Source organism: Leucoraja erinacea, chromosome 15 (assembly GCF_028641065.1).
Source record: "Leucoraja erinacea ecotype New England chromosome 15, Leri_hhj_1, whole genome shotgun sequence".
Classification (NCBI taxonomy): domain Eukaryota; kingdom Metazoa; phylum Chordata; class Chondrichthyes; order Rajiformes; family Rajidae; genus Leucoraja; species Leucoraja erinaceus.
The window spans coordinates 43258381-43272566 of NC_073391.1; the positions used below are offsets into that span (position 1 = coordinate 43258381).

Below are 14186 nucleotides of genomic sequence, written 5' to 3' on the forward strand. Positions count from 1 at the left end.
CTCTGCACCTCCACCCCCCTCCAGGAAGGCCTTAAAGCCTTTAGTTTCTTCCTCGGTACACTAGCCCTATCTCCGAACCCTATTCCTGTTACAATGATGACTGCATCGGTGCTACCTCCTGCACCCATGGAGAACTCATGAACTTCAGCACTGATTTTGTCCTGTATCAAATTTGCTTGGACCATCTCCGACACCTCCCTCCCCTTTCATGATCTCTCAGCCTCCATCACAAAAAAGACTGTTGACTGACGTCTATTACAAACCCACTGACTCCCACAGCAATCTCGACTGCACATCTCCCCACCATGCTTTCTGCAAACACTCTGTCCCCTACTCCCAATTACTCTGTTTACGCCGCATCTGCGCCCAAGATGCGTTCCATATTAGAACATCCGATATGTCCTCATTCTATATGGAACGGGGGTTCCCCTCTCCTATCATAGATGAGGCCCTCACTTGTGTCTCCTCGGTACCCCGCAGCTTTGCCCTTTCTCTCCCTCTCCCTAGTCGCAATAGAGACAGTCCCCCGAGTCCTTACCTTCCACCCCATCAGCCGTCGCATATAACACATAATCCACTGAAATTTCCACCACCTCCAACGGGATCCCACCACTAGCCACATTTTACAATCTCCGCCCCTTTCCGCCTTCCGCAGAGACCGTTCCCTCCGCAACTCCCTGATTAACTCGTCCCTTCCCAACCTAACCATCCCCTCCCCAGGTACCTTCCCCTGCAATCGCAGAAGATGCAACACCTGCCGTTATACCTCCTCCTCGACTATGTACAGGGCCCCCGACAGTCCTTTCAGGTTATGCAGCAATGCACTTGCACCTCCTCCAACTTCATTTATTGTATCCGTGGACTCTTATACATCGGCGATACCAAACGAGGACTGAACGATCGTTTAGCGGAACACCTTCGCTCAGCCCGCATGAACCAACCTGATCTCCCAGTTGCTTTACACTTTAATTCTCCTTCCCATTCCTATACAGACCTTTCTGTCCTCGGTCTCCTCCATTGTCAGAGTGAGGGTAAATGCAAATTGGAGGAACAGCATCTCATATTTCGCTTGGCCCAGTCATATGAATATTAATTTCTCTCACTTCAGGTAGCCCTGGCATTCCTTCTCCCTCTATCCCTCCCCCACCCAAGTCGCACTAGCTTCTCATTTTCCCCCCACAAACAGCCCGTTTCCTTTATCATTGTTACTTTTTTACATATCTTTAATTCATCGTTCTTTATCCACATTGTCTATATCTCTTGTTTCCCATATCCCTAATCATTCTGAGGAAGGGTCTCGACTTCCTTCTGTCCAGAACTGCTGCCTGTCCCGCTGAGTTACTCCAGCTTTTTGTGTCTATCTTTGGTTTAAACTCCAGCTTTTTGGGTCTATCTTTGGTTTAAACCAACATCTGCTGTTCTTTTTCTTACACAATACTATAAATGTGGTCTCACCAACGTCTTATAGGGGGGTGGCACGCAAGGTCATCGGGTCAAAGGGCGTGATGCACGGAGCAGCTCAATCCTTTTGGAGGACAGCTTCTGGCATACACTGTTAACACACTAAACGTGTACTTTCTTACCTGTTAAAAACTGCCGAAATGGTCATCTTTTGCACTGTAAATAATTGTGGAGACTGAGCACTCTGAACCAAATGCTCTAGTATCTTTGCTCTGAATCTAAGCACCAAGGTGTAAGCGGCTGAAGGAGCGCATCCCTCGGGACAACCCCCACTCTCCCCCCGGGGTCAGCGCTGTCCGGCCACGGCCGCCCTCCGCCCACCCTTCCCCTGTGCTGCCGCATTATCACGGGCTGTAGGTCGGCAGCGCCCACACAAGGGGCCGGGTGGAGCTGGACCGCGGCTCTGGGCAGCAGACACACGGGATGAAAACCTGGCAACATCCCCGACAGCTGCAGCAGTCTGCTCCCTCGGCCCAACCAGAATCATTGACCGCGCTGCACCGCCTCCCCCCCCAACCATCTCCCCTCCCCCCACGACGGGCCGTGACCTCGACTGCCGTGCAACCTCCCAAAACAACTGCAACATGACCTCCCAACTTTTGTACTCAATATTGACACAAAGAGTTGGAGTAACTCAGCGGGACAGGCAGCATTTAAGAGGGAACTGCAGATGCTGGAGAATCGAAGGTTACACAAAAAAGCTGGAGAAACTCAGCGGGTGCAGCAGCATTTATGGAGCGAAGGAAATAGGCAACGTTTCGGGCCGAAACCCTTCTTCAGACAGGCAGCATCTCTGGAGAGAAGGAATGGGTGCCGTTTCAGGTCGAGGCCCTTCTCATGTACCCTTCGGCTTGTACTCGCTAGAATTTAAAAGATTGAGGGGGGATCTTATAGAAACTTACAAATTCTTAAGCGGTTGGACAGGCTAGATGCAGGAAGATTGTTCCTAATGTTGGGGAAGTCCAGAACAAGGAGTCACAGTTTAAGGATAAGGGGGAAATCTTTTAGGACAGAGATGAGAAAAACATTTTTCACACAGAGAGTGGTGAATCTCTGGAATTCTCTGCCACAGAAGGTAGTTGAGGCCAGTTCATTGGCTATATTTAAGAGGGAATTAGATGTGGCCCTTGTGGCTAAAGGGATCAGGGGGTATGGAGAGAAGGCAGGTACAGGATACTGAGTTGGATGATCAGCCATGATCACATTGAATGGCGGTGCTGGCTCGAAGGGCCGAATGGCCTACTCCTGCACCTATTTTCTATGTTTCTATGTTTCTTCAGACATACTCAATACTCTGACTGATGAAAGCCGGCGGCACCGACGCCACGGGATGGCCGGGGCTGGGACAAGTTCACTGACGTCACGGCAATGCCGGGGCTGGGACAAGTTCACTGACGTCACGGTGGGGGGGGGGGGGCAGGTACACTGACGTCACGCGGGATGGGGGGGGGGGGTGCTGGGACACTGACGTCACGGGAATGCCGGGGCAGGTACACTGACGTCACGGGTGGGGGGTGCTGGGGCACATTGACGTCACGGGATGGGCGGGGGCCGGGACGTGTGGAGGAGGCTGAGCTTCAGACGTCACGGGATGGGCGGGGCCGGCGCGACAGTGGGCGGCAAAGATCTTGGCTCTGCTATAGGATCTTTGGAGCAGAGCTCCTCTCGTATCTTTGGTGGGCGGCGTGGATGATGCAGTGGGGGGCGGAGTCCGCGCGGCCGTTGATAAGCGCGGGCCGGGGGGGGCATCAATGTACAGCTGCAGCTCGTGGATACTCGGCGCCATGAAGAGGAGGACGACGAAGAACAAGCCGGCATGTTTTGACCGTGAGTACCGGACCCCTCCCCTTCAACCCCCCTCCTCTTCCAAAACCCCTCCCCCCCTCCCTCCAACCCCCCTCCCCCCCCCCTTCTCCAACCCCTCCCAACTCAACCCCCCCCTCTCCCCCCCTCTTACCCCCCCCCCCTCTTCACCCCCCCCCTCTTCCCCCCCCCCCCTCTCCAACCCCCCCTCTCCAACCCCCCCTCTCTTCACCCCCCCCTCTTCAACCCCCCCTTCAAACCCCCCCCCTTCACCCCCCCCTCCAACACCTCCCCCCTCCCTCCAACCCCCCCCCCTCTCCAACCCCTCCCCCCCCTCTCCAACCCCCCCCCCCCCTCTCCAACCCCTCCCCCCCTCTCCAACCCCTCCCCCCCTCTCCCCCCCCCCCCTTCAACCCCCCCCCCCCTCAACCCCCCCCCTCAACCCCCCCCCTCAACCCCCCCCCCTCAACCCCCCCCCTCTTCAACCCCCCCCCCTCAACCCCCCCCCCCTCAACCCCCCCCCCTTCAACCCCCCCCCATCAACCCCCCCCCTCTTCAAACCCCCCCCCTCTTCAACCCCCCCCCTCTTCAACCCCCCCCCTCTTCAACCCCCCCCCCTTCACCCCCCCACCCACCTCCCCCCCCCCCCCCCGCCCCCCCCCTCTCCCCTCCCCCCCCCCTTCCCCCCCCCTCTTCAACCCCCCCCCCCTTCAACCCCCCTTCTTCCCCCCCCCCTCCTTCAACCCCCCCCCCTCTTCAAACCCCCCCCCCTCTTCAACCCCCCCCCCCCTCTTCCCCCCCCCCCCCCCCCCCTCCTGTTTTACAGCAGCAGTGAACCTATCTGACATTTCATTGCAAATTTTTAATTTCCTTCTTCGTACAGTCTGCACTGGTGGAAAAGAAATGCTTTGATGAAATTGCTATTGGACGTAAAATTGATGAAACAAAACGAATCAGGATATTCCCAGACAATATCAGTCAATTGGAAAGAAATAATGAAGACAGTTTTGTGGAATCGAGCTCTTTGAATCCTCCCGATGTCGATGAAGTCGTCCCTGAAAGTCCAGCAGATAAAGCAGACATTTTTACCATTCCTGAAACACAAATGGTGAAACACACATCAGTGCATAGTGTGGTCGCACCTCTCATCTCTTCTATCCGTCGTTCTGGTTTTAAACAATCAAAGGAAAGTGCGGTGGCCGATCTTTGGCCTTTTTCGAGCCGTTTAGATATTGAAAATGTGAATCCCCTTCCACGATATGGTGCTACTGATAGGAAAAAGATGCAAGATCCATTGAGGGATTGTGACACATTGTGTCCTGTTAAGCTACATGGGAAAAGACTTACTGGTCCTGATGGGGTACCAAGGTCAAAGAAATTGAAAAGAACCCTAATCGAAGGGGCAGGTAATTCCGTAGTATTAGATTCAGAGGGTTCCTCTGATAGTTTGCTAGAGGAGTGTCTAATGGCTATTAACCAGACCATTTCTGAGTCTCCGCTATGCAGAAAAACTGAGAATGGACAATTAAACAATAGGAGGACAAGACAGTGGGGAGATAATGTTTTGAAGGAGTTCTCTTGCCCAGATACAGTACATAAAGATGGCAAGCTATGTATGGTTAGTAAGAACGAGATGGGGAACCACCAGTTGCCTGCATGCACAACTCCCTCAAGGAATCCCTTTCAGAGAGCAGATAGGAAACAGTACACAAATATACAGACGAAAAGTTGTGATTCTGCACTCGTTCAGAAAACAGAAACAGAATACAGTGACTGCTGTAAAAGGGATGGTGAACGGAGATGGATTCAGTCCTCGGGGCCTGTGCACAAAGCTAGGCTAGATACATTCCAAACACCCACACAGCGGGGTCCCACGAAAACCCCTGACATACCTGCAGGACAAGAGCGCGAACAGTGCAGTGGGAGCAGTATACCTAACTGCGTCCGTTCAGAGCGTAAAGATTGTGAAGAGGCACTCGCTGAAATTACAGGGGACAATGGAAAGACTACGACGCCTTTAGAGATGGAGTCTTGTCAGGCTGAACTGCATTCCAATACATCAAACAAAACCCAGTTTACAAAAGTTACAACAAAGTTGGATGGCTCACGAGAAACAGTGGACAGCAACCACCTGCAGAGTTCAAGCAGAGCAGCAGAGAAGATGAGCTGCTGGAGGTACAGATATATTTTTGCCCTTGCAATGTTATTTGTCTAATTTCAAGTGCGTTCTTATTGAATAATTCCTGTGAGCACTGTACTGTTGTTTTTACAGATTAGGACAGCATGCTTCTTGTTGGATTTGTTTTGTGTTCCAAGTGCTTGGTTTAATTGGAGCACTTGTCCAATATAGGATCAGATAGATACCCAACACACATGAACCTACTACATACGTGCCCAGTGGGGAATATTTATATATGGGAATTTGTGAATATCAGTACAGGTCCACCACTGATTTTCTGGCATCTTGGTTCCAGAGCCTTGTTGGATTATCTGTTTTGCCAGATCAACAGAGGCCACGGGGGGGGGGGGGGGGGGGGGGGGGGGGGGGGGGACAGGGTTGGGGAATGGGGTCTGAGCGAAATTCGGCCTCAGAAGTCGGCTATGGGAGTTCCAGGAGGCAAATTCGACCCGCCAATCGGCCATGGAAGTCCTAATGAGGTTGAGATCAGCCGCCTCACCTGGCCTAGGTGCCACGTTGTAATGATTGCCAGTGTAGTGTCAAATTGATGAGATTTTTCACCAGTGTGATTAAAAATGTTAACATTGTCATTCTTTTCTCACCATTAGCAAGAAGTATTCAGATGACGGTGTTAATTTCTGGAGGGGCCGGTTCCAAGTTGTGACGGTGAATGATGTCTTGAATTCGCATGGAGATCGGGAGAAACATCTGACCATTGCAGTGAGCCAGCCGGGCAGTCCGAATAGCAGCTTCACGGAGCAGTGTATTCTGAAAGATGAATGGTAGGACTTGCAACATTTGTAGTCTCTTGGGCCTGCATAATAACAGTATCGAAGATGGAACTACAGATGCTGATTTACACAGAAGATAGACACAACATGCTGGAGTAACTCAGCGGGACAGACAGCATCTCTGGAGAGAAGAAATGGGTGGTGTTCTGGGTCGAGACCCTTTTTCGGTCTGAAGAAGGGTCTCGATCCGAAACATCACCCATTCCTTCTCTCCAGAGATGCATTTGTCTAAAGATGCTGCCTATCCTGCTGAGTTACTCCAGCATTTTATGTCTATCCTCAGAGTGCCAAAACTGTTGTCACATCAGGTCTTAAACGCATAGCTCCTCTCCATTTGCTTTGTGGTGTTCACTTGCTTTTATGGGAATTCTTAGTGGATGTCAGGTTGTCATAGCGCCGTATAGCACGGAAACAGGCCCGTCTTGCCCACGCCGACCAAGATGCCCCATCTACGCTAGTTCAACCTGCCCATGTTTGGCCCATATCCCTTTATACCTTTCCTATCCATGTACATGTCCAAACATGTTTTAAATGTCACTTACTATGTGCCCCATACACCTCCTCTGGCGACACCATTGTTTTGATCAGGGGTCATTAATTGGATCAGTGAACCCGTGCCGTGGCAGGTTGTAACGTTGATGTTTGCTGTTTTTTAAAACATTTCTGTAGACCTGTAGGATTGAAAAATAAACGTTATTGTGCTCTTAAATTGATGGATGAAGCATAAAATTGGATAAATGATTTTAGTTTGCAAGTTGCTATTTCCCAAAAGTCATCATGGGTCCTCTGTAATCTACGAACTGCTGACTTGTATATGTGTGGTCTGTACACATGAACTGTTCGAGTTATGAACAATTCTCAGGAATAGAACCCTCCCGTAACCTGGGATGAGTCTGTGTGTCATTCAAGTCTTCCATGTAAGAGGTATTCAGAGAGTAGGAAGGCCTAGAAGATATGGTCCTAAGAACAGTTGAATTTGTGTAGGTGGCAAAAACACATGGAGGGCTGAAGGGTGTGTTTCTGTGCTGTGTGAATCTAATCATGAATCGGATAGCCTCACAACAGCAAAAGTTGGAAACACCCAAGTCAGGCGGCATCTGCGAAGATAAACAAAACATGGTGTTTCTCAAGCATTGATGTAAGTTTGCTCCTATTCCTTCTTCAAGGATATGTGTGAGTTTCTGAATGTTTTTCAAATTTTCAAATTTTGGTTTGGATATAAGATGTACTCCATTTTGGTTGACCATTGAATAACATAACGTAAGTGGGTCTGCTACATGAATGTACACATCCTTTGAGAAACTCTTCATTTCAGGGACACCACTGAAGTCAAAGCTGGGGATATGATTCACCTTGAAGGGGAGAAACACTCGGACACCTGGATAATAAAAAGAGACGCCGGGTACTTGATTGTGAACCCCGACCGTCTTATTTCTGGGACTAGTGTTGTAAACAGTATCCGGTGCATGCGCAGGGCTGTGTTGAATGAGAGATTTAAGGTAAGATTTATAATTTCTCTTGACAAAGTGTGTATATCCAGTTCATGTAACATTCATATAATATGTACATTTCAGTTACCCCTAAAATATCGAACAATGTCATGTTTAGAGTGGAGAAGCAGGCCCTTGGGCCCACCAAGCCTGTGCTGACCAGCGATCCCCGTGTAAACACACACACACACACACACACACTCTGGACAATTCACAATTTTTATCAAAGCCAATTAATGTCTCAACCTGTACGTCTTTGAAGTGTGGGAGGAAATCGGAGCACCCGGAGAAAACCCACACGTGGTCACAGTGAGAGAATGTACAAACTCTGTACAGACAGCACCTGTAGCCAGGATTCAACCTGGGTCTCTGGCGCTGTAAGGCAGCAACTCTACCTGTGCACCACTGTGCCGCCCTTACCTGACCAAACTTCTGGGGACATATCACCAGATGTGTGGTGCTATATAATTCGAACATTACAAATTTTCATTAAATAATGAATCTGATATTCCATTAACCATAATCAACACACAGTGCAAGCTGAAAACTTAAATCCACCAGGCAATCTGAAATTGAGTTCAATTTAGAGACGCGCTGTCTGTGGGCCACCCAAGTGGAATATGTGGTGCTGTTCATCCAGGTTGTGTGTGCTCTTACTCTGATTTGTTGAAATATTTTCACTGACATACGCACAATTCATTGGGGATTCCATTACTTTGGTTGAATTTGAATGCAGTTATATATTACAGCATCCTCTTCAGTTTAAGTAACTGTTGACACTGTTTGATACAATCACAAGACCCAGACAGGGTCAGTGATTCGAGATTCTGGGGGAGTGAGAAGCAGTACGGTGGCGCAGCAGTAGAGTTGCTGCCTCACAGCACCAGTGACCCGGGTTCCACCTGACTACGGGTGCTGTCTGTACTGGGTTTGTACGTTCTCCCCGTGACCTGTGTGGATTTTCTTTGGGTGCTCCGGTTTCCTCCCACATTCCAAACACGTACAGGTTTGTAGGTTAATTGACCAGTAAAATTGTAAATTGTCACCAGTGTGTGTGCAGAATAGTGTTAGTGCGTGGGGATCAATGGTCGGCACAGACTCGTGGGTCGAATGGCCTGTTTCTGCACTGTATCTCTAAGCTTAACTAAATTTCAGTTTGCCTAATGGATTATAGTTTCCAGCTTGCACTATGTCTTCATTTTGATGCTGATGATTGATATTCCATTAATGATCATTTGTAATGCCTGAGTTATATAGCACCACACCCCTGGTGATACAGTGCCCTCCATAATGTTTGGGACAAAGACCCATCATTTATTTATTTGCCTCTGCTCCACAATTTGAGATTTGTAATAGAAAGATATCACATGTGGTTAAAGTGCACATTGTCAGATTTTAATAAAGGCCATTTTTATAAATTTTGGTTTCACCGTGTAGAAATTACAGTAGTGTTTCCCCCCCCCCCCCCCCCCCATTTTCAGGGCACCATAATGTTTGGGACACAGCAATGTCATGTAAATGAAAGTACTCGTGTTTAGTATTTTGTTGCATGTCCTTTGCATGCAATGACTGCTTGAAGTCTGCAATTCATGGACATCCCAGTTGCTGGGTGTCTTCTCTGGTGATGCTCTGCCAGGCCTGTATTGTAGCCATCTTTAGCTTATGCTTGTTTGGGGGCTAGTCTTCAGTTTTTTCTTCAGCATGTAAAAGGCAAGCTCAGTTGGATTCAGAATTGGCCACTCAAGAATTGAACATTTTTTAGATTTGAAAAACTCCTTTGTTACTTTGACAGTATGTTTGGGATCATTGTCTTGCTGTAGAATGAAACACAAGCCAATGAGTTTTGAGGCATTTGTTTGAACTTGAGCAGATAGGATGCGTCTATACACTTCAGAATTCATTATGCTACTACCATCAGCAGTTGTATTATCAATGAAGATAAGTGAGCCAGTACCTTCAAACATACATGCCCAGGCTATAACACCCCCATCACCGTGTTTCACATATGAGGTGGAATGCTTTGGATCTTGGGTAGTCCCTTCTCTCCTCCATACTTTGCTCTTGCCATCGCTCTGATATAAGTTAATCTTTGTTTCCTCTGTCCACAAGACCTTTTTCCAGAACTGTGGTTGCTCTTTTAAGTACTTCTTGCAAACTGTAACCGATCCATCCTATTTTTGCGGCTAATCAGTGGTTTGCATCTTGCAGTGTAGCCTCTGTATTTCTGTTCATGAAGTCTTCTGTGGACAGTGATCATTGACAAATCCACACCTGAAGAGTGTTTCTAATCTGTCGGACAGGTATTTGGGGATTTTTCTTTATTGTAGAGAGAAATCTTCAGTCTCCAGCTGAGGAGGTCTTCCTTGGCCTGCCAGTCCCTTTGCGATTAGTAAGCTCATCAGTGCTCTCTTTCTTCTTAATGATGTTTCAAACAGTTGGTTTTGGTAAGCCTAAGGTTTGCCTGATGTCTCTAACAGTTTTATTCTTGTTTCTCAGTCTCATAATGGTTTCTTTGACTTTCATTGGCACAATTTTGGTCCTCATGTTTATAAACAGCAATAAAAGTTTCCAAAGGTGATGGAAAGACTGGAGGAAAGACTAGAAGCTGAGAGCTCTCTTATACCTGCATTAAGGAGGCACTTAAACACACCTGAGCAATTACAAACACATGTGAGGCCATGTGTCCCAAACATTATGGTGCCCTGAAATGGGGGAAACTATGTAAAAACGCAGCTGTAATTTCTCACATGGTGAAACCAAAATATATAAAAATACCCTTTAATAAAATCTGACAATGTGCACTTTAACCACATGTGATTTATTTCTATTACAAATCTCAAATTGTAGAGTACAGAGGCAAATAAATAAATGATGGGTCTTTGTCCCAAACATTATGGAGGGCACTGAATGTACCCAGAAATCTCATCAGGTAGCGGTGGCGAAGTGGTATAGTTGCTGCCTTACAGCGCCAGAGACCCGAGGTCAATCCTGAGTATGGATGCTCACTGCACAGAATTTGTACGTTCTTCATGTGACGGCATGAGTTTTCTCCGGATGATCCGGTTTTGTCCCATGTTCTAAAGGCATACAGGTTTTTTGGTAAATTAGCTTTGTTTAAAAATTATAAATTGTCCCTTGTGTGTCGGATAGTGCTAATATACAGGGTGGGCTGGTTGGCATGGACTTGGTGGGCCGAAGGGCCTGTTTCTGTGCTGTATCTCTAAAAGTAAACTAATACTGTGCTATTGTTCTTGGTAGAGTAGGTCATTCAGTACCGAACTCTGTTTTAAATTTACACTGTATATGTTGTTTTCTTTTTGTTTTGTTCTCCAGGCTTCTGAAAGGGGGACAATACAGATGCTGGTTGGCACTTTAGTTCATGAGATCTTTCAAAAAGCGGTGACAAGCAACAGATTTGCACAGTGCCAACTGGAAGAAATTGCCTCACAAACCATCTGTGCTCCAAAGTACCTGGGAGAGATGTAAGCATTATTTCTGTCAAATTCCTAGTCACAGAAACGTGCAGCACAGAAAAGAGCATTTTCAGCCCACTTCCTTCATGCTGCCTTTGATGCTTGCCTATGCTTAAGCCATTTGCCGTTTAAGGTCCGAATCCCTCTACATTTTTTCCTAACTGAGTTATGTTACAGTTGTGCAAGATGTCGATGAGGCTGCACTTAGAGTATTGTGTTCAGTTTTGGTCACTATGCTATAGGATGGATATTGTTAAGCTGGAAAGAATGCCGAGAAGATTTACGAGGATTTACCAGGATCTGGGGGCCTGAGCCATGTAGGTAGAGCTTGGGCAGGCTAGGGTTTTATTCCTTGGAGCACAGGAGGATGAGGGGTGATCATACAGAGTTGTTTTAGATCATGAGAGGCTTAACTAGGGTGAATACAGTCTTTTACCCAGAGTTGGGGAATCAAGAACCAGAGGACATTGGTTTAAGGTGAGAGGGGAAAGATTTAATGGGAACGTGAGGGGGAGTTTTTTCACACAGAGGTGGTGGATATATGGAATGAACTGCCAGAGGAGATAGTTGAGGCAGGTACTATAACAACATTTAAAAGACATTGGGACAGGTACAGATTTGGAGGGATATGGGCCAAATGCGGGCAGGTGGGACTGGAGTAGCTGAGGCATCTTGGTTGGCATGGACAAGTTGGGCAGAAGGGCCTGTTTCAGTGCTGTATTACTCTGAGTACCTGTCCAAACACCTTTGCAAAAGCTTTTTCCTGATATTCACCATTCTCTGTGTGGAAAAACCTACCACTGAGATCGCAGGGTGACATTTCTCTTCAAAAAAGTGTCAGAAAGTTATGGTATTTTTGCCCCCACCAAATTCCTTGCTAAGCAACTATTTCACTTGCAAATGGACATTCCAGTTTTGATGCCCTTTCCCTTTGGCTTTATTAGGTTGGGTCCTGAGGGAGTTCAATTATGGGGTCTGTTGTAGTTTACCCTCCACCCTACCCTCACCTTTTTTTGAACAGCCAGACTTATTTCCTTACGTAAAATGTGCATTATCAGTAATGGGTTAGACACAAAATGTTGGAGTAACTCAGCGGATCAGGCAGCATCCTTGTATCCCTCTCGTTAGCACATCTTTCCCAGCCAACAATAGGCCATCATGGACTTCACCGTTCCTGAGGTAATCAGTTGCAGGCCCTGTTTTGTTGTGGCCTTTTCTCGCCTCCAGTACTCTTTTCCCCCCCACCCTCCCGCCAGACTCTTATCTTTCACTTTGAAGAAGGGTTCTGATCCAAAACATCACCAATTCCTTTTCTCCAGGGATGCCCCCTGAACAGCTGAGTTACTCCACCATTTTATGTATTTTCTTTGGTATAAACCAGCATTTGCAGTTCCTTCCTTATCTATAATGAGGTTTGCCGGTGGATCACAGAATCTAACCACAGAAAGCATTTTGGTATTCAGCAATTGAAACTCTCATATTTTGTGTTTTGTAACAAGTACATTTGAAAAGAAATAGAAGATCCATATTGCTGTCTGAGGCAGCTAGGTATGCCACTTTTCATGGTTGGCTATCCTCTGGACAAATCCATTGAATGTTGAAAAAGCCGACTTCAACCCTTCTTTGGACTAACCGCGATAACCATATAACCATATAACAATTACAGCACGGAAACAGGCCATCTCGACCCTTCTAGTCCGTGCCGAACACATAATCTCCCCTAGTCCCATATACCTGCGCTCAGACCATAACCCTCCATTCCCTTCCCATCCATATAACTATCCAATTTATTTTTAAATGATAAAAACGAACCTGCCTCCACCACCTTCACTGGAAGCTCATTCCACACAGCTACCACTCTCTGAGTAAAGAAGTTCCCCCTCATGTTACCCCTAAACTTCAGTCCCTTAATTCTCAATTCCTGTCCCCTTGTTTGAATCTTCCCTACTCTCAGTGAGAAAAGCGTTTCCACGTCAACTCTGTCTATCCCTCTCATCTTGTCCTTTTCTTGATATGCAGGTACAGCTTGAGTCTGAATCAAGCAGATGTGATGAATGCAATAGAAGAGTACCTGCCAATGTTTGTGACCTGGGCGCGAGACTACATACGCGACACCCCTCAATCTGGAAAATGCCAATTGCAGCTTAACTTGTAAGTGTTGTTTAATATTGCATTGAATGTACATTGAGCAAGCACAGTGCATGTACCTGCAGTGGAATAGCACTGAACATGTGACAGGGGAGTAAGCTGCTTGGACTATTGGACTGTTAAACTCCCAGGGGCGCTGCTGTTACTGTGGGGATATTTGGACTTGAACATCAAGGTCCTTTTTATTCTCAATATGTCATCAGGCCCCATCGTTACCCATGTTTATTTTAGGTTAACGACATATCGACCAGTAACCACCCCATACTTTAGGCCTATCCTATACACTCGGGACAATTCACAATTTATTGAAGCCAGTTAACCTACAAACCTGTACGTCTTTGGAATATGGGAGGAAACCGGAGTTAAGGGAGAAAACCCACGCGGTCATGGAGAGAACACACAAACTCCGTACACTCTGTCTATATCGTACCCCTATAGACCTTGCCCAGTTTGTATTGCCTCATACCTGTGATGAATAAATTGCATCTTTCATTGTTTGAGTTTTTATTAGTTGCACTAATTATTTCTATTGTTTTTCCAGTCCAAGTGATGGTGACCTAGTCAAATCAGATACTGCTTGTGGTATCACAATTCTTGATATTGAAGATGTTGAAGAGAATATTTGGTCTCCAAGGTTTGGCTTGAAAGGCAAGATTGATGTAACGGCCTCTGTTAAAATTCATCGGCGGTCCAGGACCCAAAACAGAGTCATGCCTTTGGAGCTTAAAACCGGGAAGGAATCTAACTCGGTGGAGCACAGAAGCCAGGTAAGGTGATTAACTGCTACTGAAGAAGCAGCCCCTTATTGTGCTGTGGTGACAAATCTGCTCATTCTTGCCAT

General features: G+C 47.1%; 1 protein-coding gene across 1 annotated transcript in view; it reads left to right on the top strand.

Annotated features, from left to right (window-relative positions):
* Nucleotides 1–3245: 3245 nt before the first annotated feature.
* Nucleotides 3246–14186, top strand: part of dna2 (DNA replication helicase/nuclease 2) — a 33047-nt gene continuing 22106 nt past the window's right edge. Inside the window, exons 1-7 of the mRNA XM_055646530.1 lie at nt 3246–3288; nt 4116–5439; nt 6052–6225; nt 7550–7733; nt 11058–11206; nt 13217–13348; nt 13887–14112. Of these exons, the coding sequence (XP_055502505.1) occupies nt 3246–3288; nt 4116–5439; nt 6052–6225; nt 7550–7733; nt 11058–11206; nt 13217–13348; nt 13887–14112 (2232 nt within the window). The remainder of the gene's footprint in view (nt 3289–4115; nt 5440–6051; nt 6226–7549; nt 7734–11057; nt 11207–13216; nt 13349–13886; nt 14113–14186) is intronic.